The sequence below is a fragment of the Protopterus annectens genome, chromosome 12.part0, assembly GCF_019279795.1.
Source record: "Protopterus annectens isolate FY-2018-M chromosome 12.part0, PAN1.0, whole genome shotgun sequence".
In the NCBI taxonomy this organism is placed as follows: Eukaryota; Metazoa; Chordata; order Ceratodontiformes; family Protopteridae; genus Protopterus; species Protopterus annectens.
This window is the reverse complement of record NC_056746.1, coordinates 347,025,652-347,048,223: the sequence shown is the minus strand read 5'-3', so window position 1 is coordinate 347,048,223 and position 22,572 is coordinate 347,025,652. Positions and strand designations below refer to the sequence as shown.

At 41.8% G+C, this 22,572-nt stretch overlaps 1 protein-coding gene across 4 annotated transcripts in view; it reads right to left on the bottom strand.

The window, feature by feature from the left end:
* The window catches only part of LOC122816558 (katanin interacting protein), a 3,576,055-nt gene that overhangs the window by 2,529,983 nt on the left and 1,023,500 nt on the right, over window positions 1-22,572 (bottom strand). For all 4 annotated transcript variants that reach the window (XM_044089422.1, XM_044089419.1, XM_044089421.1 and 1 more), the window contains exon 5: window positions 15,859-15,971. In XM_044089422.1, the coding sequence (XP_043945357.1) occupies window positions 15,859-15,971 (113 nt within the window). The remainder of the gene's footprint in view (window positions 1-15,858; window positions 15,972-22,572) is intronic.

Here is a 22,572-nt window from a genome sequence, read left to right as displayed (position 1 = left end):
GGTGAAAAATTGCATACAGTCAATGCATAAAAAGACCATAACTGGAGGTCAATATAAAGGACAATGATGTCCCATAAAAAATTAATTCTTCCAGAAGTTTGTAAAGGATGGGGACTGGTGGATGGGGAGTTGAGGAAGAATGAAAATGGACAACACAGAAGGAACATTATGGTAAGTACATAACTTCTTTATCTGATGTCAATATTCATTCTATCCTCAACTGATGAGACAGAAATCCCTAGTTACCTAAAATCCCATGTGAACTCAAGGAAGGATGTCCCTGAGCACAACTGAACAAAATGATGGTCTACCACTGTAGACCAGATCCAATGTGTAATGAGTAACAAAGGTAAGAGGAGTAGCACAAGCAGCTGCTGTACATATTTCATCCATGGACGTTCTTGAAAGAAAAAACTGAAGATGTTGCCATGGATCTAGCTGAATAAGCCCATAATGCTTTTGGTAAGGTAACACCCATTTTTTTTATAAATAAATGAATCAGTTATCCAGCTGGCTAAAGTTACTTTCACAACTGGTTTTCCTAATTTCAAGTCTGCAAAGGAAACAATGGGTCTGTTTTCCATGTGTCTTTTATTTTATGAGGGTAAAAATGTAATTGTCTTTGAACATCCAGTAAATGTAACATGTACTTGCCTTTAATAAATTTGGGAAAGAAAACTGGCAAATTAATGGGCTGACTGATACTGGATTCTGACACCACCTTGGGAAGAAAGGATGCATTGATTCATAACGTAACTCTATCCTTGTGAAAAATAAAGTATGGCGGTTTTGAAGACAATGCTTGAATTTCTAAAATTTGTCTAGCAGATGTAACGGCTACTAGAAATAACGTTTTCCAAGTAAGATATTTAAGGTCACACTTCGTTGCTGGTTCAAAGGTAGAATGTACAAGTGCCTGCAGTGCCAGATTGAGGTCCTATGGGGCAGTAGGGTCTTTAAAAGGAGGTCTTAAAAGTCGAGTGTTTCACAGGAAAGCTCTGCACAACTTATGACAGGCTGCTAAGGAACCCTCAAACCCAATGTGAAAGTCTGATATTGCTGTTAACTGAACTTTAACGGTTGAGTAACCAGCTACTTCTTTAAAATGTAGGGCCAAAAATTCAAGGATGTTACGAATCTGAACTGAAAAAGGTTCAACATGATTTTGATGTACCCAATATACAAATCTTTTCCATTTACTGCAATAGAGTTTGCGTGCTGAAGGTTTATGTGAAGATAAAAGTACATGTCGGATGGGGGAAGACAGCATAGGTTGTCTGGCTATTGGATCTATATTACATAGACGAAAAATCAAAATCTCAAATGCTCGGATGAGCGAAAATGCAGGTAATCAAAATCACTATTGTGGGGGGGCTGCACCCCCCCCTAAAAATATATTCCAACTCAGAGATCGCACCACAGTGAGGAAAGGGCAAAGTTTCCAATCTTCACTGTACCGCAATCTCACAATATCGATTTCAATTACTTGCATTTTCACTCATCCCAGCATTCGAGATTTTGATTTTTCATTGTTCTGATAGGAACCCTGGCTATTACTGGAATTGGAGTAGCCAGGCTATCAGCCTGAGGTTTGATATGTCTGGATGGATCATGCCTGTCCAGAACCAAGGTTGGTGAAGTAAGTGAGGCCAAAGGAAGGGGAACCAAATCTGTCGAGGAAAGTATGGTGTAATGAGGATGACTTTGCTCTTCAATGGCAACCTTCTGTAGGAATTTCGGAATTAGTGGGATTGGTGGATAGGCATATAGTAGACCAGGGGGGGGGGCAGTTGTGAAGTAGAGCATCCCTCGGTGATTCCCCCTGTGGGGGATTAGGGAAAAGTAGCTGCTGCATTTGTTGTTTAGGCAAAAAGATCACAGCAAGGCTGGCCCCACTGACAAAAATCATTTCCCTCACATTCTTGTTGAGAGACCACTTGTGAGGTAGAAGAATGCACCTGCTCAGATTGTCAGCTATCACACTAGACTTCCTTGGAATGTGCATGTTGTGAGAAAGCAGTTGGATGAGATCGCCCATTGCCACACTCTGAGTGCTTCTTGACACAGTGAGTAAGATCTGATACTTCCTTGTTTGTTGATGTACCAAACTACTGACATATTGTCCATTTGAAATGCAATCATCCCTGAAGGGAGAGTACCTTGAAGGGCCTGCAGTGCTAAAAGCATTGCTCTCATTTCTAGGACATTGACATGCAAATTGGTTTTGGACTGTTTTCCCTAGAAAGTGCCCCCCCAACTGGGAAGCGTCCTAGGTCACTATGTCCTTATGCTGAGGGGGACCGAATGGATGGCCTTGTAGAACCTGATCTGAATAAATCTGCTGCCTGAGATCTCTCTTGCATATGTTAGTGATTCGTATTAGTGTTGACAGGGGTTGGTAAAGTCTCGACCATTGTGTTGCTAGCATCCACTGTAGAATCCTCATGTAAAATCTGGCTAAAGGTACTAGTGTTACTGCCACTGACACTGATTCTATAGCTTGAAGGACCAAGTGGACTAAAATCCTGGTACTGCAGATCATTTTTCTGACCTGTGATCTGATAGTTTGAACCCTTGAGGGTGGCAGTGAAGCTATCATTGACTTTGTGTTAAACAGTACTCCTATGAATTCCAAATTCTGAGTTGGTTCCAGGTGAGACTTGTTGTAGTTCATGGTTATCCCCAGATGAGCACACATCTGGAGAACCTGATATCTTGCCCTTATTAACTGATGCCTGGTCAGGTTGCAATTAGCCAGTTTTGTCTAGATATGGAAACACCCGGAATTCTTGCAGTCTCAAGTGAATTGCTACTACTGCCACACATTTGATGAACACCTTGGGAACTGTGGTGAGACCAAAGGGCAGAACTCTGACTTGATAATGACTGGTTCCCAGCTGGACACGCAAGTGCCTTCTGGATTTTCTGTTCATCTTTACATGATAGTATGCATCCACGACCGAAACACTAAAGGTGGAGGAGTGTCCATATTCACCAAGGATATTCACACCTCCAGGCTAGTTGCCCAACACAATGCATCTGAAATTCTCCAGGTGCAACTAACACTAGGTAAGACTGCAATCCAAACTGTAGCTTGCTACAGATCCCCAACCATGCCCCAAGATTCTCACTGCATCTTTCTAAACATACTGGAAAATATTAAGATACAACCAAACACCATAATACTGGGTGATTTCAACTACCCTACCATTAATTGGGAAAACTACTCAGGTACCAACTCCTTTTCCCAACTGTTCTTGGAATTCATAAATTCCAACGCCCTGGATCAACTAATCCATTGTCCCACCAGGGGCTCAAATATCCTAGACCTGGTCATTACCAACATGGGAGATAGATGCTCCACACCAGTGGTCACCCCCTCATTGGTCAGGTCTGACCATAAGCAAATCACCCTGGACATCCACATCCCACCCCACCCCCCAGTAAGGAAACCTCCTTAAAAAATTTCTCCAAAGCCAACTTCAAGCTACTGAAGTCAGAAGTGACAAACTTCACAACACCCACACATACGGGATCTGGAAGTTCGACTGCAGAATCCTACACTAAGGCACTGTACGAGCACATCCACTCGTGCATGAATCATGCCATCCCAAATAGAACCAAGATGCTCTTCTCCAAAAAAAGGAAGCCAATCTGGTAGTCCCCTGCTATAAACAAACTATACAACAGAAGGAAGAAACTGTTGCAAAAAAGAGGAAAATCCCAGGATGCAAAAAACTCCCTCAACAGCCTCAGTAAGAAGCTGAGATCCCTCATAAAATCCTCAAAAGCTAGTTACGAAAATAAAATTGCCAAAGATTCCAAAGACAACCACAAGGCATTCTATAGTTATGTCAAGAATCTAAATGGCAATGCTCAGATCTGCTCTGAGTTACAACAGAATGGCATTAAATATACTGATCCCAAGGATATTGCCAGTATCCTGGCTGATCGATTTAGTGCCAACTTCACTCCACTCTCACCCCCTAAACGGCCCATCTCAATACCAAAAGATTGTCAAATTCCGATAATCACGGCCACACAGGTAGAAACCACACTCTCCAAAGCTAAGAATACAGCATCCATGGGACCAGATGACATCCCAGGCTGTGTACTACATGAACTACAAAATGAACTGGCACCTCACCTAAGTGTCATGTTTAATCATAGCCTCACCTCAGGCTTCGTGCCCACTGAGTGGCGCACAGCTACAGTTATCCCACTCCACAAGGGAGGATCCACCTTGGATCCCGGGAACTACCGTTCCATCAGTCTGACAAGCCTGATTTGCAAGGGCATGGAACGCATTATCATGGAACTTATAAACAAAGACATTGGCAACCTTCAAACACTGGACCCCACCCAGTTTGGGTTTGTGAAGGGCCGATCTTGTCTCCTGAATTTGAGTGACGTCTTCGAATCAGTCTCCAGAGCTGTGGACAAGGGTAAGGCAGTCCACACAGCCTATCTGGACCTAGCCAAAGCCTTTGACACCACCCCCCACTCTGGAATCGTAGATAAACTTACTAAACTGGGCATAAATCCCTACGTCACTCGATGGGTTGCTAACTGGCTTACTGACAGAACCCAGACAGTAAAAGTAGCCGACTCCAAATCCAGCTCCAGCCAAGTGACAAGTGAAGTACCTCAGGGTTCAGTCCTGGGACCACTCTTGTTTGGCATCTACTTCTCTGAAGTACAGTCCAACACTAAGGGACTCTGGCTAACAAAATTTGCAGATGACTGCAAACTGGGAGCCTTTATTGAATCCCCAAATGATGTGGATATTCTACAAAAGGGCCTTACAGAAACAGATGCCTGGTGCCAGAGCCATAGGCTCAAGCTTAATGCCAAGAAATGTATAGTTATCCCCTTTGGAAAAAAAACATGCACCCATGAACTACCACATAGTTGGCAGGACACTAAACATCGAAAGTGTGATGAGAGACTTAGGGACACAGGTGGACAGTGGTCTCACTTTCGATAACAACATTGCCACAACAGTCAGGAAATCCTTCTATGTGGCACACCTCATCACTAAGGGCTTTTCATCCAGAAAAAAGGAGGTCATTGTCCCACTGTACTCATCCCTCATTAGACCCATTATAGAGTATAATGCCCCGTTTGGTATGTACCTCACAAGACATCTGCAAAAGCTGGAAAAGCCACAGAAATACCTCACTAAAAGAATCACAGGCCTAAAGCAGATGCCATATACTGACCGTCTAAACAAACTTCAGCTATACTCTGTGGCATATCGTCTACTCAAAGGCGATCTCTGCTTAACATACAATGTCAAACCCTGAGCTGTTGGACATGCTCCACTTAAAGAAATCACAATCCCTCAGAGTCACACGCTCCAGGGATCTAAACCTTGTCATCACAATGAACAAAACATGCTGGAGGGATAGGTTCCTGACCCAGAGACTCCCCATACTCTGGAATAGACTGCCCATACATATCAAGTAGAGCGCCTCATTGGCCCTCTTCAAAAGGAACCTTGATGATTGGATGGGAGATAGGAAATTCACCCCGGGGATCATGTCAGTTGCCCTGCTAGACAGGGGCCTGGAGAAGTAAATATTGTGGGAAGAAATATCCAGGGAATTCTTATGGCTAGGCTTGCATAGGCCCTAGGGCTGATTGCCTAGTACCAACCTATGAAGGTCTGTCAAGCACATCCAGTTGTCCTTTCCCAGAAAAGGGAGAATGGACTGAACCATAACCATCCAAAATGTGGTGCATCAAACTGACCTGTTTAAGTTTTTGAGAACCAAAACTGAGTATGTTCCAGATTCTATCTGGTCTGGTGAGGCTTCCTGGATGACTCTTTTTTTCCTAGCAGCTTTTGTATTTGAAATGCTGTTTGTTCCCTCTGACTGGGTGGAACATCAGGGATCTTTCTTGAGATTGAAGGTGGAAGGGAAAAGGGTATTATATAACTTTTGGAAATAATCCTCTGCACCCAAGTAACTTTTCTTATGTCTAGACAGGCCTTTTCTGGTGCAGGGATAATAGAATCCAGATTGCCTCCAGAGGTGGACAACTAGGCCTCCTTTCAGGAGCGCTGGTAAGGTCCGCCAAAGAAAATCTCTAGACCCCTGGTTTTGCGGGCCTCCTCTGCCACTGGGGTGGTGTCGACCAATGGCATTCCCTCCTCTGCCCCTAGAGGAACTTCTTCCACATGTGTCCTGGAAAGGACTCTGGAATTTCTTAAACCACATCTTCCGACCACCTCACTGATTCTTAGAAAAGGATCTTTGAAAGGGTCGAAAAATGTATGCCCACAACAGATAGGGTTTTTCCATCCTTCTCACACCTGAATAATGTGTTCTTCACTTTGGGGCCGAACAAAGAAGTGTTTTGAAAAGGAGCTTTGATGAAAAAAGACTTGAAGGGCTCGGCAGAATCACCTAAGTGTGTCCATGCATGTCGGCTACAAACAAAATGAGCCTCGTGAAAGAATTCAAAATAGATTGCAGGGTAGCCAACTGAGAAGTCACAGATGATTGGACCTCTGCAGAAATGGATCCTGAGGTGGTATTTGAAAATTTCTTAATCAAATCCCTCTGTAATCTAGTAAAATATGCCAAATAATTCAGCAACCTTAAGATGAAGGCCGCTGAAGCATAGACATGTTTCCCAAACCTGTCCATTGACCTAGACTCCCTGTTAGGGGGATGAACAGTGGAACTCTCCTCGGCAAGTTTCTTTTTGGTGGTTGCCACAATGACATGGCATCAGCAGGCACCCCCTTACCCCAAAGCTGGTGCCATAATCTTGTCCGGTCTCCTATGTATGGGTTCAACTGTGTCAGGTTCCTTTCATGCCCGCCGAAAGACTAACTCAATAAGCTTATTGGCGGCCGTAGTAACCCAGAAGATAGAAGGGCCAGTACCGAAAGCCTCCAGGAACACAGATTCCTCAGATGAAGGGTTGCTTGGGATCCAGCCACCTCTCTGTTTTAGGATCTCAAGGATGTCTCCAAATGAGAGACCTTCAGGAGGTGACCGTGGGGACGCTTCACCTTCATTGAAGTCTGTATCTTCCATGACCAACTCCTCTGGCGAGTCCAAGTGCTTCCCCTTACATGTCTTTTTTCTTAGGGACCTCCTCAGTGGAATGATCTGAGTAGGTAGAGGAAGAAATCAAGATACCCAATTGGGAAGCCTGGGGGTTTCGGACTGGCTATCCCTGTGGTAAAGAGTAATGAGGCTCTGAGCACAGAGACATCAAAGGTAGAAGGCTAAATATCCGAGGGCGTTAGATCCATCCTTTCTGATGAGACAGACAAAACCCTCTTCACAGTCTCGAAGGCAGAATACCCTGGAGAAAGTGAAGACTTTGGATCAGAAAAGACAAGTTTTGGACCACCGTCCTCCCCCACTCCAAAAGCAATCACTCCTATCCAAAGTAACAGGGACAGGTGACAATATATGTCTAACTTTCTGGGGGGTTTTTTGACAGAAATTCTATAGAAGCAGACCTACTTTTGACATGCAAATCCTCCTTATGGACAGACATCCTATTATGATTAAGCAGAGGGGGTACTTCCTGCTCCTTCCTCTGAGACCGACAAGGGTGGTTATTTCTTGCCTGGCAAAAACACTCCAACAGCCACAGTGGTTAACCCCTGGTTCATGGTCACTGTAGGGATTAAACCACAGGGAGTCAAGGAAAATGATGAATGGTCTGAGGAATCAGAAATGACCACATCAGAGTTACCCATTTGCTTCTGAGGCAATTTTATTGCCTGCTGAAAGGGAAAAGGCTATCTGAAATGTTCTTCATTTTATGGCTGAAAGAAGGAAGAAGCAAGGAACTGGTAGGTTGTTCCACAGTGAAGCTAAAAACAATGCCTGAAACCCTAAAACTCTGGGAAGCCTGACAGTAGTCTGTGAAACAGTTATGTATTAAAAAAAGTTGATTTTTCCATAATAAAACACTTCTGATCACCTAGCCCAGCCCCAAAAATATTTTAACACACATTCCAGGCAGCAAATGCAAAGTTATGCTTGGTTTTAACAATGATTTTCCACAACAGTAAAAATCGCCCTTTTTTAGTAATAAATAAAAAAAAAAAGACTGAACGTCTTGTTACAGTTGATTAAAACAGATTTCATAGCTTAAAACATTATTTTCACAGGAGAAAGTTCCATTTTTATCATACAAATAAAATGCAGACTTTATTTTCCATGAATGGAACTTATCTGCCCAGCAATGGAGAACCGTTAGCCAAATACTGATCCCAGAAAGTCCACAAGAATAGGGCTCTTCAGTGGCAGGGAAGCTCTGAAGGGCTTGGTGCCCAAACTGCTGTTTTTCTTCAGCTCTACTTGAGTTGGTAATGGTTTGGCTGCATAGAAGGTTCCCTTAAGCTTTGGAAACTGGCTGGCTATTATATCCTTAACAGGATATGACCCATATAGTTAAGTCTACTGCAGCAATGATCAAATGATGAAAATGATCTCGTTCACAAAGGTCAGTTCATTTACCTGGACTGGTGAGGAACTTGTTAGTTTCTGACAATTGCCCCAGCTTATAGAAGTAATTTTGCAGTTGTGTCTGCAAAACAGAAGGGCATTTACTGGTTTCTAAAAGTAGAACATCATTTGCATATACGATGACATTTACAGAGGATTAAGTCAATTGCAATTTCATTGATGAAGAGCAGAACAGTAATGGTCCCTGTGGAGAAAAGTTAATTGGTGTGAAGTTAGAAGATTAGATTTTCAATACAGTTTTGAAACCAATTTATGGTATTACTTTCAAAGCTGAATATATTGAGTTTTTTTAAAAGCAGTTTGTGGTTGTGTTTTAGAAGTTCTTATCATACCAATGACGAGGGAGCTGTTGATTTGGCCAGTTAGGAAGTTTATTTCATTCCAAAAGAGATTAGGGGTGGTTGAGGCAGACGTATATCCGAGATATAGGGCCTTTGCTGACTTAGTTGAGATTCTAGTTTGCTTTCTTAAGGTAAGTTATTCCTGGTGTAGATGGCTGTTGAATGAGTTAATGTTAGCGCAGTTATATCTTTTTCACTTTGTCTAGGCCTTATCCCTTTGTTTAATCAAATTTTTGATTTCAGTTATAAGCCAAAGACACTTAAGTCCTTTTAGCTTTCTCTGTGTGGTAGGAAATAATAGGTTCTGGAAAGATAGAGATTAAGGTATTAGTAAAGAAAATTAGTGTCACAGCAGGCTCCTGCATGCAGTACAGGGCTAAAGTATCATCCAAGGTGGCTAGTTTGTTAGAGAAATGGCTTTCGATGACTATTTGAGGAGGGGGCTTGACAGTTCTAAGGACCATGTTGAAAGAACAGAGCAGTGGTCACTACGGCTGATGGGTAGAGCATGCAAATGTTGGTCCAGCAGTGGGAGATAGTGATGAAAAGCATGTCTTGTGCAGAGTGGTTTCCAGCCTGATGGCTGGGGTTAGTAGGAAATGTAACTAGTTGTTCATGGCTGAATGTTTGAATCAGGGTATCAAGTTGTTTTGCTTCTGTTTCTATTGCATTGACATTAAAGTCTTCAGGGATATAAGATTTTTTTTCTTAATTTGTGTGGGGAAAATTTCCATTAATTTTTTTTTTAATATTTGAAATGGAGCTGTGAAGTGGGATATATATTGCAACACTAGTGAGTAGGGTATATACTAAGGTTAACTTTAGTTGGGAGCATAGGAGCCTTGTCCTCTCTTTTGCTGGTACTAGCAGAGTTAATAATAATATCCAAAACGCTGCTCTGTTTGACCAAGAACATGAATTGTCCACCAGGTCTATGTTCCAATCTGTTGTCATAGGGAATTGTGAAGTTAACATAAATAAATGTAGATAGGCAGTAACTGTCAAAGTCATGTCTCTGTTACAAAAGCAATGAGAGGATTTTCAGAGGTTAATAGTATTTCTAAACTAGTCCATTATTTTTAATACTGCATGCACTAAGGAAGATTATTTTTAGGTCATTGTTTTTTATATGGCTGGGGTTATTTGCTACTTCTACTTTACCTTCTTGCTAGATGATTTCAATTACCAAACACTGACTGGCACACCTGCACATGTAAAAATCGATATGATCAGTGTTTTGTAGGTTTTGTTAATATCAAAGCAGTGGCGTACAGTATAAAACTATGCAAAAGAGGCTGTAATTTCCTTGACCTGGTCCTTACCAACCTAGTCCTCATCTTCACCCCACCATGCATCTCCTTAAGCCCGGTTAAATTTGACCACAAATCAGTTACCTTCTCTGACAGGCTTAATGGTACCAGCCCATCACCAAAAGAGACCATCATTATAGACTTGTCCAGGGAAAACCTACTTCATCTTGTACAAGATCTATGTAAAATTCCTAATGATCCTACATAAATGGACCTAAGTGAGAATGCTGCCACATTCACTTCCAATTTTTACCAGCATCTAAACAGTTGCATAGAAAACTCTGTGCCTGTCTGCTCTAAATATAATGGTTAACTTAGAAATTAACCTATCTGTTGTATCCCCTGTATTAAACTACATAACAAAAGGAAAAGTTGAAAGAAATCTCCATCCCCTGCTTCAAGACCGTACTGAAATATGTCAGCAAGGAACTTAAGAGCACTATTACAAAGTATAAAGCACAGTGCAAACTTAAGATCACTACACAAATGACACTACAAATCCTTCTTCACTTATGTAAGGCGATTAAGGAATAATGTTCAGCAATGCACTTTACTTACCCTTAATAATATTACACATTCTAATCCCAAAGATATGACCAATACATTAACAAATACATTTAGTGCTAACTTTACCCCACCTACCCACATTGCTTCACCCACTGTACCTGAAAATTTAGTTTCCCCTGAAACCTAAAAATAATAATTCATTGGGAATAGCCACTGTGACTCCTCTGCACAAGTGTGGCCACTCTACAGACCCAGGTAATTTATAAGCCCATCAGCCTCACCAGCACTACATGCAAAGGTATAGAATGAGAAGTTATGTACCTACCATAACGTTCCATGTTAGTTGTCTTCTTCTCACCTTCTTTCTTGCTGGATGGGTTCGGAGCCGATCCTCGGCTCCGACTCACCCAATACTAAAGCTCGAGAGCTATTTTTACCGGCTCGAGGCTCCCCTATATCCCACAATGCTAGGCGGTAAATACCCAGATCTCATTTGATAGCTGAAAGCATAGCAGTGCTGGTCTCCTAGAGACAGAGAAAAATTAAATCCACCTCTATAGAAACTACCTGTAGAACTATCAATCAGGGGCAATAGAGGTGGTTGACGCTGTGGAAGATAAAAGATCCTAAGGATCTTCTCGGTCTGTCCAGGCTAGGGGGATGGAGGGTGGGACGCAAGAAAGAAGGCGAGAAGAAGACAACTAACATGGAACATTATGGTAGGTACATAACTTCTCAATGTTAAGTTGTCAATCTCGCCTTCATTCTTGCTGGATGGGACCGCGTCCCTAGCACCTTTATCCTGGGTGGCTCATTGGAACAGACTCTTGAGTACGGTGGAACCAAAGTTAGCCCGGTTTCTGGAGGCCATATCCAATTTATAATGTGAAGGTATGAGGAGAAGCCCATGTAGCTGCTTGATAGATGGAATCTATGGGCAGTCTGTCTTGAAATGCTACAGACGTAGCTAACGCCCTGGTTGAATGAGCTGTAGGTCATGATGATAGCTTTTGGTGTCTGAGTTCATAAATGAAGGAAATTACAGAGGCCAGCCATCTCGAAAGGGACACTTTGGAAACTGGAAGGCCCATCTTGCCTTCCGCATAAGATAGGAATAGCTGGTTAGACTTCCTAAACTGTTTAGTCCTATCCAAATAATAACGAAGCTGGCGATGAACATCTAGGAAATGTAACTTTTGTTCTGCCTTGTTGGAATAATTAGGGAAGAAAACTGGAAGGTCGACTGCCTGATTCAGATTCGCCTCAGAAGAAACCTTGGGTAAAAAGGAAGGGTTGGTCTGAAGGGACACCCTGTCTTTGTGGAAAACTAAGTATGGAGGACGACTGCAAAGAGCATGAAGTTCAGATACCCATCTAGCTGATGTTATGGCTACTAGAAAAAGGGTTTTCCATGAAAGCAATTTCAGAGAGCAGGAAGCGGCCGGTTCGAAGGGGGGGAGAATCAAGGAGGCTAGAACCAAATTTAAGTCCCACTGAGGTGGGGGGGGTCTCTAATTGGGGGCTTGAGAAAAAAGATACCTTTTAGAAAGGCTTTGCAAAGATTGTGGGACATGATGCTGGAGTCTGAAAAGCCTACATGGAAATTAGATATAGCAGCCAATTGGACTCTAATAGTAGACGAAGAAGAACCTGAGTGAAAAGAAAAAAGAAAGATCTTGTTTTTCCTATCCCGAAGTGCCCGGGGGTTAAAGGCCGCACAGAAAGATGGGCTGCCCCCAGGCACAAAACGCACTGAGTGTGGCCATCAGCTGGGGAAAGCTTGTGGCCACACTCAGTACATTTAGAAAAAATGGCCTTAGGCCCTTCCGACATGTTAGCACTCACTCACACACCCAAACGCTAAGGGGGGAGGGGGAGTGACTAAAGAAAACTAATTAACTGTACCAAAGAAAAAATTTAAACTAGCACAAAAAGGGATAGAAAAGGGCTAAATACCACACACACACGATTTTTTAACTCTAGAAGAGGTTATAATCACAAACGATCTCACCCAGCCAGGAGCTCTTCAAAAAGGAAAGCTTCAGCCGCGGCAAAAAACGATCTTTAAAGAAAGGGGAAAAATAAGCCAACCACTCCCACAATAAAGTATGACTAAGGGGAAGGGAGGAGGGCCCGAAGGCCTAAGGAAATTAACAGGGGATAAACGGGAAAAACAATTAGGGGAACCCGAATGAAACTAGGGATAGATAACTAAATAAACTGTTGTGAGAAACTATCCTAAGAAACATAAGGGGATTTTAAAGTTTAACAACTATAAAAAGTCACTAACCTGCAGAGCCGGTAGAAACAAGCACCTTGTAGCTAAAGCAGCAAACGAGATCTGGGTATTTACCGCCTAGCATTGTGGGATATAGGGGAGCCTCGAGCCGGTAAAAATAGCTCTCAAGCTTTAGTATTGGCCGACCTATCCAGCAAGAATGAAGGCGAGATTGACAACTTAACATCATATTTTAACATTCATGCAAACATGGCAACTTAACTGATCCAGACCACTCATTTTATTTTTTTTTTTGAAAGATATGTCCCATCTACTGAACCTAGTAAACTTCTTTGAAAAAAGCTAAAGTAGCTACGTTCAGTGGTCACTCACTGCATACTGCTTATCTGGACATGGTGAAGGCATTTTTCACAATCACCCATGCTGGCATTACTGAAAAGTTGCACAACATTAATGTAAATCTCTATGCTGTGACTCCAAAATGACTATCCAACAGATTCCAAGTAGTGAAAACTGCTTTTACCCTCTCTGAAAGTAAATTTGTAACTAGTTGGGCACCACAGAGATAATTGCTGAGCTTATCCTGTTTGGCATTTATTTTGTAGACATTCAAGCCAATAGACCTGAAGTGTGGTTTACTAAGTCTGCTGATGACTGCAAGTTTGGCACTAATATGTTCATCAAGGGATATTAAAGTGCTCCAAAAAGGACTAGAAGATGGGCATACCTGGTGTGCTAAAAAGCTAAATGAAAAAAGTGCAGCATAGTAGCAGTCAGCAAAACAGTTCTTCCTAGCTCACATATGTGGTACTCCATATCAAAATGAAATGGTCATAAGAGACAAGGGATACTTAAGTGGACAGTTTTCACTCATTCTATTATGTTTTCACTACAGTCAGAAAATCCTAATATCTGGCTCAGTTAATTTCCAAAGGGATATCTTCAAGATCGAATGTCATCTTACCACTGCAATCTTCCTTTATCACACCCATCATTGAATGCAGTGCCCCCTTTGATATGTGCAAATCTAAGATAAGTGCTTACACTTCACTCCCCTAATGATTTTTAACTAAAAAAGTCAAAGACCTTAAATCCATCAACTATTCTGATAGATTAGCACAACTCTCATTATACTCAATAACCAGCTGGCTGCTATGAGGTGACTTGTGCCTCACTTTTCAAACTACAACAGACTCAATCTTATTTAACCTTTTACTTCTATGCAAACCCAGTGACTCTACAAGCACCCTCATCAGGACCTAAATTTACACCAACAAACAAACAAGACTTACTGGAAAGCTAGGCTCCTAACTCAACATACTCCCTGGCTATGGAATAAGTTACTAATACAAGTCTAGCAAAGTAGTACTTTGTCTTCAAGCTTGGTCTTGATGACTGGATGAGCAGATCCAGATTTCCCTGCCTAATCTGGGAGGTGTTCACTTAAGTACTTGTAAAAGGTAGCAAGAACGTTTAAGTGTGTCAGCTTAAAGGTGTACATAGCTAGGCCTCTTAGGGTCTCTGCAATCAGTTGTCTAGTATTGTTCCTATGTTCCTATTCGTATCTTTCCCTTTACTTATATCTTGCCAAACCCATTATTGAATACAATGCTGCTTTTGGAAAGTATTTGTCTAAACATATTACTCAACTTGAGAGACTTCAGAGATTCCAAACTAAAAAGATCAGTGGCCACAAAAAACGTATCAGGACAGACTGACATCCCTCTTTTTGTACTCAGTTTCTTACAGATTCTTCCATGGGGATCTGTGTCTAGCCTTTCAAGCCATGAAAGATCCTTTCTTTTTTGGCCTACTATTTCTTTACAGAACAAATGATTTCTCAAACACTGGTTAAAGGAGCCAAGAATTCATCAACAGACAAACAAGACACATTGGTGTGATAGGTTTATATCTCAACATATTCCTTCACCTATACAACAAACGTCCACTACATGTCAAGCAGAGTAGCTAGCACCCATGCCACCTTCAAAGTAATCTAGTTAACTGGATGGGTACCCTAAAATTCTCCACCAGTCTCTCTTGTCCTGCTCTCATTGAGGCTGGAGGGAACACATGAATATGGATTATTGGCTAGGTTTGTAATGGAATGTATACTGATTACCTAGTAGTTACAAGGAACCTAAAAATCATCCACATGTGTGTGTGTGTGTGTGTGTGTGTGTGTGTGTGTGTGTGTGTGTGTGTGTGTGTGTGCTTGTGTGTGTGTTAAATAACATAGTCTTAAAGTACAAACATATTTGCTCCAGTTTTGATGCTTTTAGTCTTTGAATATAGTGAGTTCTGATGCAAAAATTCGAATATGGTAAGTATTGCTGCTATAACTGAAACTTTCTAGAAACATTTCTAGAAACTGGTCTCGCTGGTTAAGTATTTTTTATGATGTTGGTACAGCAAAGTAACATATTTTGTACTCATGCTTAGATATATTATAAAACATAGTTATATACAGTTTTGGTGTTAGGATAACTACATTTATCACCAATTAACCAGCAACACTGACATATAGTTCCAAAAGCTGAGTCTGCAACCAGAACACCTAAAACTGCATCTGGATGAAAAATGTCCTACTTTTCTGAACAGTTCTATACTTCTAAGAAGCCAAGCAATTCAGACAGTGCAGGACAGATTGTCATCTTAACCAACAATGAAAATTCCGACTGTAGAAAACAGTAGAATCAGCTTTATGTATTACTTTAAGGACTAACTATATCCTATCATGAAAGTCAAGCTGAGAAAGCAAATGAAAATGTCTGGAAGATGGATTTTTATCCTATTGTGAATAATGGAGCATCAACATTTTTAGAAAGGCACAGACTAAAATAGTTCTTTGCCAAAGCCAAAACTCAAAGTAGAGTAATTTCAAATATAAACACATTGTGAAGAAACTGACGGAACATGATCTGAAATAACTTCTGAGCCATTACTGTCTTCCTTACCTGGACCCAACCTCTACGCTGAACTTTGTCTGGTGCAGTCTTAGTTTGGCGTGAGTGTCTGCCTTCTAAGTCCCTTAACTCATACAGTGAAAATATATGTCTTTTGGCTGAATCTGCAAAGAAGAAACAGAGCTATGAAAACTCACTAATTCTGCAGATAATATAAAACATTAATAATCTCTATGCAAATGAAAGAAATTGGTTGTGTGATGTCACAGTAAAGTTCACGATGTACCAAAAAAGTTATGTATTTACTATAATGCCAGATCTTTATCCTTAGTCCAACCATTTTGATACACTTGGAAACTTTAGCTTCTCCACAGCCTACGCTCATTCCCTTCTCCCATGATACATCTGTATTCCACTGTAGCTTTCAAACACAGTTTGCCACAACTGGGAATGAGAGAACCTAAGAAGACGCAACTCCTGGCTGGGGACAAGCTTCAGGCCAAGTCTACATGGTAGAAAATGTGGGAATTTGGAAAGAGGGGGCAGGCAAGCTGTCGAAGTGGAAGGGCTAGGGATAATCATGATCCAGTATTATGGTAAGTACTTAACTTCTGTATCTTATATTATTCAGTCTATCTACTTGAACCAATGGGGCAGAATCCCCAGTATCAAACACCCTGGGAGCAACATGACAGGATACTGTTGAAAACCTTAACTCAACAGAGGATCTCAACCTAGAGATCACATCCAGTTTGTAGTGCCTAGCAAATGTATGCACAGTCAACTACATACCAGAAGCACAATATTGTGCACAGTGGAATTCTCAAAATAGTGTGGGAGTTGGAATGGACTTTTTGAATGCATCCAAGATTTGGAAAATAAAGTTCTGTTGATAGTATGATACATGAAAAGTATGCAGTCCAAGAGCCATCTGGACACAATGACCTTAGACACTTTCTGACCTAGTTTGGTAGAGGAATAGGAATGTGAAATAAAAAGCTGTTTCTTTTCTGAAATCTGTTGTATGGTATAAGTAAAATATAACTGCCTGTGGACAACAAGTACTCTCCATTGTTGGTATGGTTAATTTAAGCTAAATTCTGAAGTAATCTTTAGTATACAGAAGGGATTGGTTCCAAGGGAAACTCTAGACTTAAGGAAAACTAAGTAAGGAGGTTTTAATAAAAGAGCATGCAGCTCAGATATTCCTCTTGTTGAAGTGACAGTTGCAAAGAACAAATTCTTCAAGGAAAAATACTTCAAGTCAGATGAGGAGGCTAGCTCTGTGGTGGGGATGGGGGCAGGAGTAATTGAAAGCCTCTAGAAAAAAGTTGAGATCCCAAGGAAAGACAAAAATAGGTTTATTGAATGCATCTACTGACTGAAACCATTGAACACTCAAGAACCCCAGTATACCCTCATGTAGAGCCTCATACTAGGAACCAGATGGATGGCAGTAGCCATCAAACTAGAATCTGTAGGATGAGCAATACAAGAGGGAAAGAAAGCAGTCAGAGTTTTGAAACCAATGGTCTAATGTCATAATTCTATTTGCTAAAGTTTTACAACTGGTGGTGCGGCCTTGTTTCCAGATAGCACCCTATAAACACTATGACAGGACATGGCTCTAGCTGTGAGGTATTGACAAAGACACTCTAGGACAGACAAACAAAGCAAACAGTTTCTTGACAACAAGGAGGACTTTCTTGTCATGATGGTGAGGAACCAATCAGCCAGGTATGGGAAAATTCATACCCTTTTATCTTGAAGTGAGCTGTTACAATGAACATGCACTTGGTGAAAATGCAGAGAACTATGGTGGACCAAAGGGCAGTGTCCGGTACTGATAATGACGGACTCCCAGCCAGAAATGAAGGTAACCGGCTGGTACCTTTGGCAATTTGTATGTGGAGATAGATATCCTGGAGGTCAATCTAGCGCATCCACTCCCTCCTTTAAGCAAAGGAATATGGCTTACATTGTGATCATCCAAAACTGTCTTCTTTTCCTATCAGTTTCAGCTGGGCAGCAAATGCAGATCTGAAGAAAATCTATGGTCTGATTGCCAAGCCCTTCAGAGCTTTCAAACCAGCTGAAAGAGGTAGTCTATGGCCCTGAAAAATATTGATGCTACGTAACTAAAAATCAATGCCTTTAGCCTGACAACAAAAATCACACAAAAATAAGGGGATGGGGGAGGGAGCAGCTACTGCAGTATCAATCACTTAAACATTTACTCTTATGGACAGTTTACTTACACGACTGTACTATGTTCATCATTTGATCGCTGCTCCAGCAACCTTAGTTATATGGGTAGAATACCGTATCTTATAAAGTTAGGGAGGAAATTAGAGGGTCCAGGAGCCCTTGGAGAATGGTCCTAGCAAAGTCTGCTATAGACATGGAAAAGGCGACTTGTTTGCAGTGTTTTGTAAATGCATGTAGAAAGGAACAAAATGCTGCTTCTAGAAAACCTCTAGAGTCCACCTCTTTCCAAAGAGACAATCAAAAATCCAAGGCCCAAGTAGAGTGTGCCTTTAACCCTGCATGCAAACGACTTATTATGGCAGGAATAACAAAAGAAAATGGCATGGGATAACCATTTGGAAACTGCCTCTTTTGAAACAGATTGTCATTATTTCTTACTTTCTTAAGAAACTAACAAGTAGTTAAACTTTCTAAATGTTTTAGCTCTATAAAGATAATGCCCAAGTTGTCTGTGGACATCCAGAGTAAGAATTATACATTTTCCCTCATTTTAGTTTCCCAAAACAAGACAGGTAGATAGACAGGTTGACTTACAGAAAAAGTACAGTTGTGTACACTTACCATAATTGTAGATGTTCGAGTGTATTCACTGTTGCAGTCATTACATCTGGGTAATCTGCTGGCAGGTTGCCCTCAGTCGGCCTGATTAACAAAGTCTTGGGTCCTGCGTTGGTTGCAAAAAATGCAGCCGACACCATTACATCGTTTTTTTCTTGCCCCCGATGTCAGGTGCACCCCAAATGGGGAGCAAATAAAATTAAAAACACAAAAATATAGCTTCAACCAAAAGCAAATACACCAAAAGGGCTATTAAGCATAGCAAAAGAAAGTAGAGGTACAGCCAGAGAAAAAAAGGGGGCTGGAGGGAGCGTAACTAGGACTGCAACAGTGAATACACTCAAACATCTACATTTATGGTAAGTGTATACAACTGTACTATGTTCTTCGTGTTTCACTGTTGCAGTCATTACATTTGGGTAGATTCCCAAAGCTATGGTTGGGAAGAGGAAATTATACAGCATTAGGACCAGCTATAAGGCCTTGCAAGACAGCAGTGGCAAAGCCAGCTCTGGAATTAGAGAAAAGTGGTAAATGGTAATGTTTGTTGAAAGTATGAACTGAGCTCCAGGTAGCAGCTTCTAGAATATCCCTGGTAGGAACACCTCTGAGGAAAGCTGTTGAAGTAGATGCAGCCCTGGTGGAATGGGATCTGATCCCCTGGATAGTTTTTCCATGGTGCTTATAGCATAAACTAATACAGTGGCTTATCAATTTGGAAATGGTTTGTTTTGAAATGGCCTTTCCCTCTGCCCCTGCAGCAAATGCTACCAGCAGTTGGTCAGATTTTCTTTGAGATTTAGTCCTGTTTAAGTAAAATCTAAGTTGTCTGTGTACATCCAATGAATGCAGAATCTGCTACCCCTTGTTCTGTGGATTGGGAAAGAAAGTTGGCAAATGAATGGTCTGGTTAAGAGCCACACTGGATACCACCTTGGGCATGAAGGATGGGTTGGTCCTGAGAGATACTCTGTCCGCATGAAAAATGATGAAAGGCTCCACTGCCATAAGAGCCTGTAATTCGGAAATTCTTCTAGCTGAAGTGACTACTAACAGGAAAGCTGTTTTCCAGGAGAGAAATTTTAAGTCTGCAGTAACAGCTGGCTTGAAAGGAGGGAGACAGTTTCTCAAATACAAAATTAAGGTCCCAGGCAGGGGTTGGAGCTCTCCTGGGTGGTCTTACGTTTTTGGCTCCTCTGAGATACTGCTTTAGCAGAGGATGAGAGAAGAGGGGAGGTTCTGTGTTGTAATGAGCTGAAATGGCTGAGGCATGGATTTTTATGGAAGAAAAGGACAGGCCCTTGTGAAGCATCTCAGTTAAGTATTGCAAAATCTGAGGAATTTTGGGCACTGTTGTGCTTATCCCTTCAGATTGATTCCAGGCACAGAATCTTTTCCATTTGTCAGCATAAGATTTTCTAGTACTAGGCCTTCTCGCCTCCAAAATGACATCCATCACAGGTTTGCTGAGGGACGCTAAGGGTGAATTTAGGTGATAAGCCACGCTGCAAGATTCAAAGTTTGGAGCTGAGGGTGCAAAGTTTGGTTGTTCTGCTGAGACAGTAAGGAAGGTGTCTGAGGCAGGTGCCACGGTGAAATGTGTGACACTGCACAAGAGTGGGTACCAGTGTTGGCGAGGCCAATCTGGAGCAATCAAAATCATTTTTGGTTTGTCCTGTTTGACTTTTAGTAGAATTTTGGAGAGCAGAGGCAGAGGGGGAAAGGCATAGACTGATAGGTTTTTCCAGCTGAAGGAGACAGATCATCCACTTTCCAGGCTTTTTTGTGATGAGTTCTTGTGCAAAATTTGTCCAACTGATAGTTCTGGGGTGAGGCAAAAAGATCTACGTCTGGGCTCCCCCATTTGTGCGTCAACATGTTGAAAATCTGTGGTTCCAGTTTCCATTCATGTAGGTCCATGAGATTTCTGCTTAGTTCGTCTGCCAGAGTATTCAGTTTTCCTGGCAGGAATTGAGCTTGTAGTTGCACTTGATAGCTAAAAGCAGTGTTTCACAAAACCATGGCTAGTCTGCATAGGGGGTAGGAGTGTGCACCCCCCTGCTTGTTTATGTACTACATAACCGTGGTGTTGTCCTTCTTTATCAGTAATTGTCCTGGATGAAGGTAGTCCTTGAAGGCTGTCAGTGCATTCTGTACAGCTAGCATTTCTTTTTGATTTATATGAAGGTAGATTTGATTTGGGCTCCATTTTCCCTGAATGCACTTCCCTGCCAGATGAGCACCCCATGCACAGTCTGATGCATCTGTAGTTAGGGTTTGGGTGTGGCAGGGGGTGGAGTGAATGGCAGTCCCTTGTTCTGGTGGCAGGCCTCTGCCCACCATAGGAACTCTAGGCGCAGGCAAGGTATGATAGGAATCATTGTTTCCAGGCTGTGACAATGTTGACTCCATAGACTTTTTAAGTACCACTGAAGTTTCCTCATATGCAGTCTTGCATATGGAATTAGAAGAATGCAGGAGGCCATGAACCCCAAGGCTTACAGTATTTGCCTTGCAGAAAGCAGGGTTTTTGTGGCCACCTGTTTGAAGTAAGTCACCAAATTAATTTGCTTTTCTGGCATAAGGAAAGCTATCTGGATAGCTGTATTCAAGCTTGCACCCAGGAATGTAATTTTCTGAGAGGGTACCAGTTGTGATTTCTTTTCGTTTATAGTGTACCCTAGACAAGTTAGAACCCTTTTTACAAACGCCAGATGTTTTAGGAGAATGTCCTTGTTTTTTTGCATGAATTAGGCAATTGTCCAGGTATAGATATATTTGAATATTTCTTTGCCTGCAAAATGCAATTACTGGAACTAGGCACTTTGTAAAGACCCTGGGCGCAGTAGATAAGCCAAAAGGCAGTGCAGAGAACTGGTAAGGCAAGTAGCCTGCTTTGAAGCGGAGGTATCTTCTGCAAGATTCCCTGATTGGGATATGCAGGTAAGCCTCTTTTAAATCTAGAGTTGCCAACCAGGCATCTTTGCCTATCATAGGAAGTAACTGGTGAAGAGTCAGCATCTTGAATTTTGGAATGTCCAGAAAGGTGTTTAGAGTAGGTAAGTCCAGAATTGAACGCCATGATTTGTCATTTCTGGGTACCAGGAAAATTCTTGAATAGAAACCTTGTCCCTTTACCTCTTCTGGTACTAGCTGAATAGCCCCCATGCTCATGAGGGAAAGTACTTGTTGCTGGGCCTCTGCCCATTGATTTGGGGGCAGGTCTGGCCATCCGTTTGGGGTTGGCAATGTGTGGAAATAAAATCTGTAACCCTGGGATACTACATTTAAAACCCACTTGTCCTGGGTTATAAGTTGCCAGTTTTTTGCATGAAGAGCCAGTTCCCCCCCCCCCAAAGGGGCGGCTAAAAACTAAGTGCTTGGTAAGTTTAGAGGGAAGTCATTGAGACTGCTTACCACAGGGAGGTGTCTTGTTGTTTCCAGATTTGGAAGAGGAGGCACCCCATTGCTTTGTTCTGAAAGTCCCTTGGGACTGAAACCTGGTGTCTTTGGAATGTCTGGGTTTGACTTGAGTGGCTCTCGAAGGAACTGGAAAGGACCAGTTCTTAGTAGGCCAGTGCCTACTAAATCTTGGAGGTTGCACTTGTAAGAAATCTTTCACAGTTTGCATAGATTTAGCTTTGTCTTCCATCTTTTTTAGAACGTCTTCTGTCTTATTACCAAAGAGACGGTCCTGTTGTAAAGGAGCATCCAACAATTTTGCTTTAACATGATCAGACAGAGATTGCTCTTTGAGCCAAGCATGCCTTCTTAGCACAGACCCAGTTACAGCAGCCATGCAAGAGGCCTCCAAAGAATCAAAACCACATTGCAAAGAATGTTTTCCAACTTGTTCAGCTGAATGCAATAGATCCTGTAAATATTTATTTTCCACACAGTCAGAAATCAACATCATTTTCTGTTTAAGCAGTCCCATGA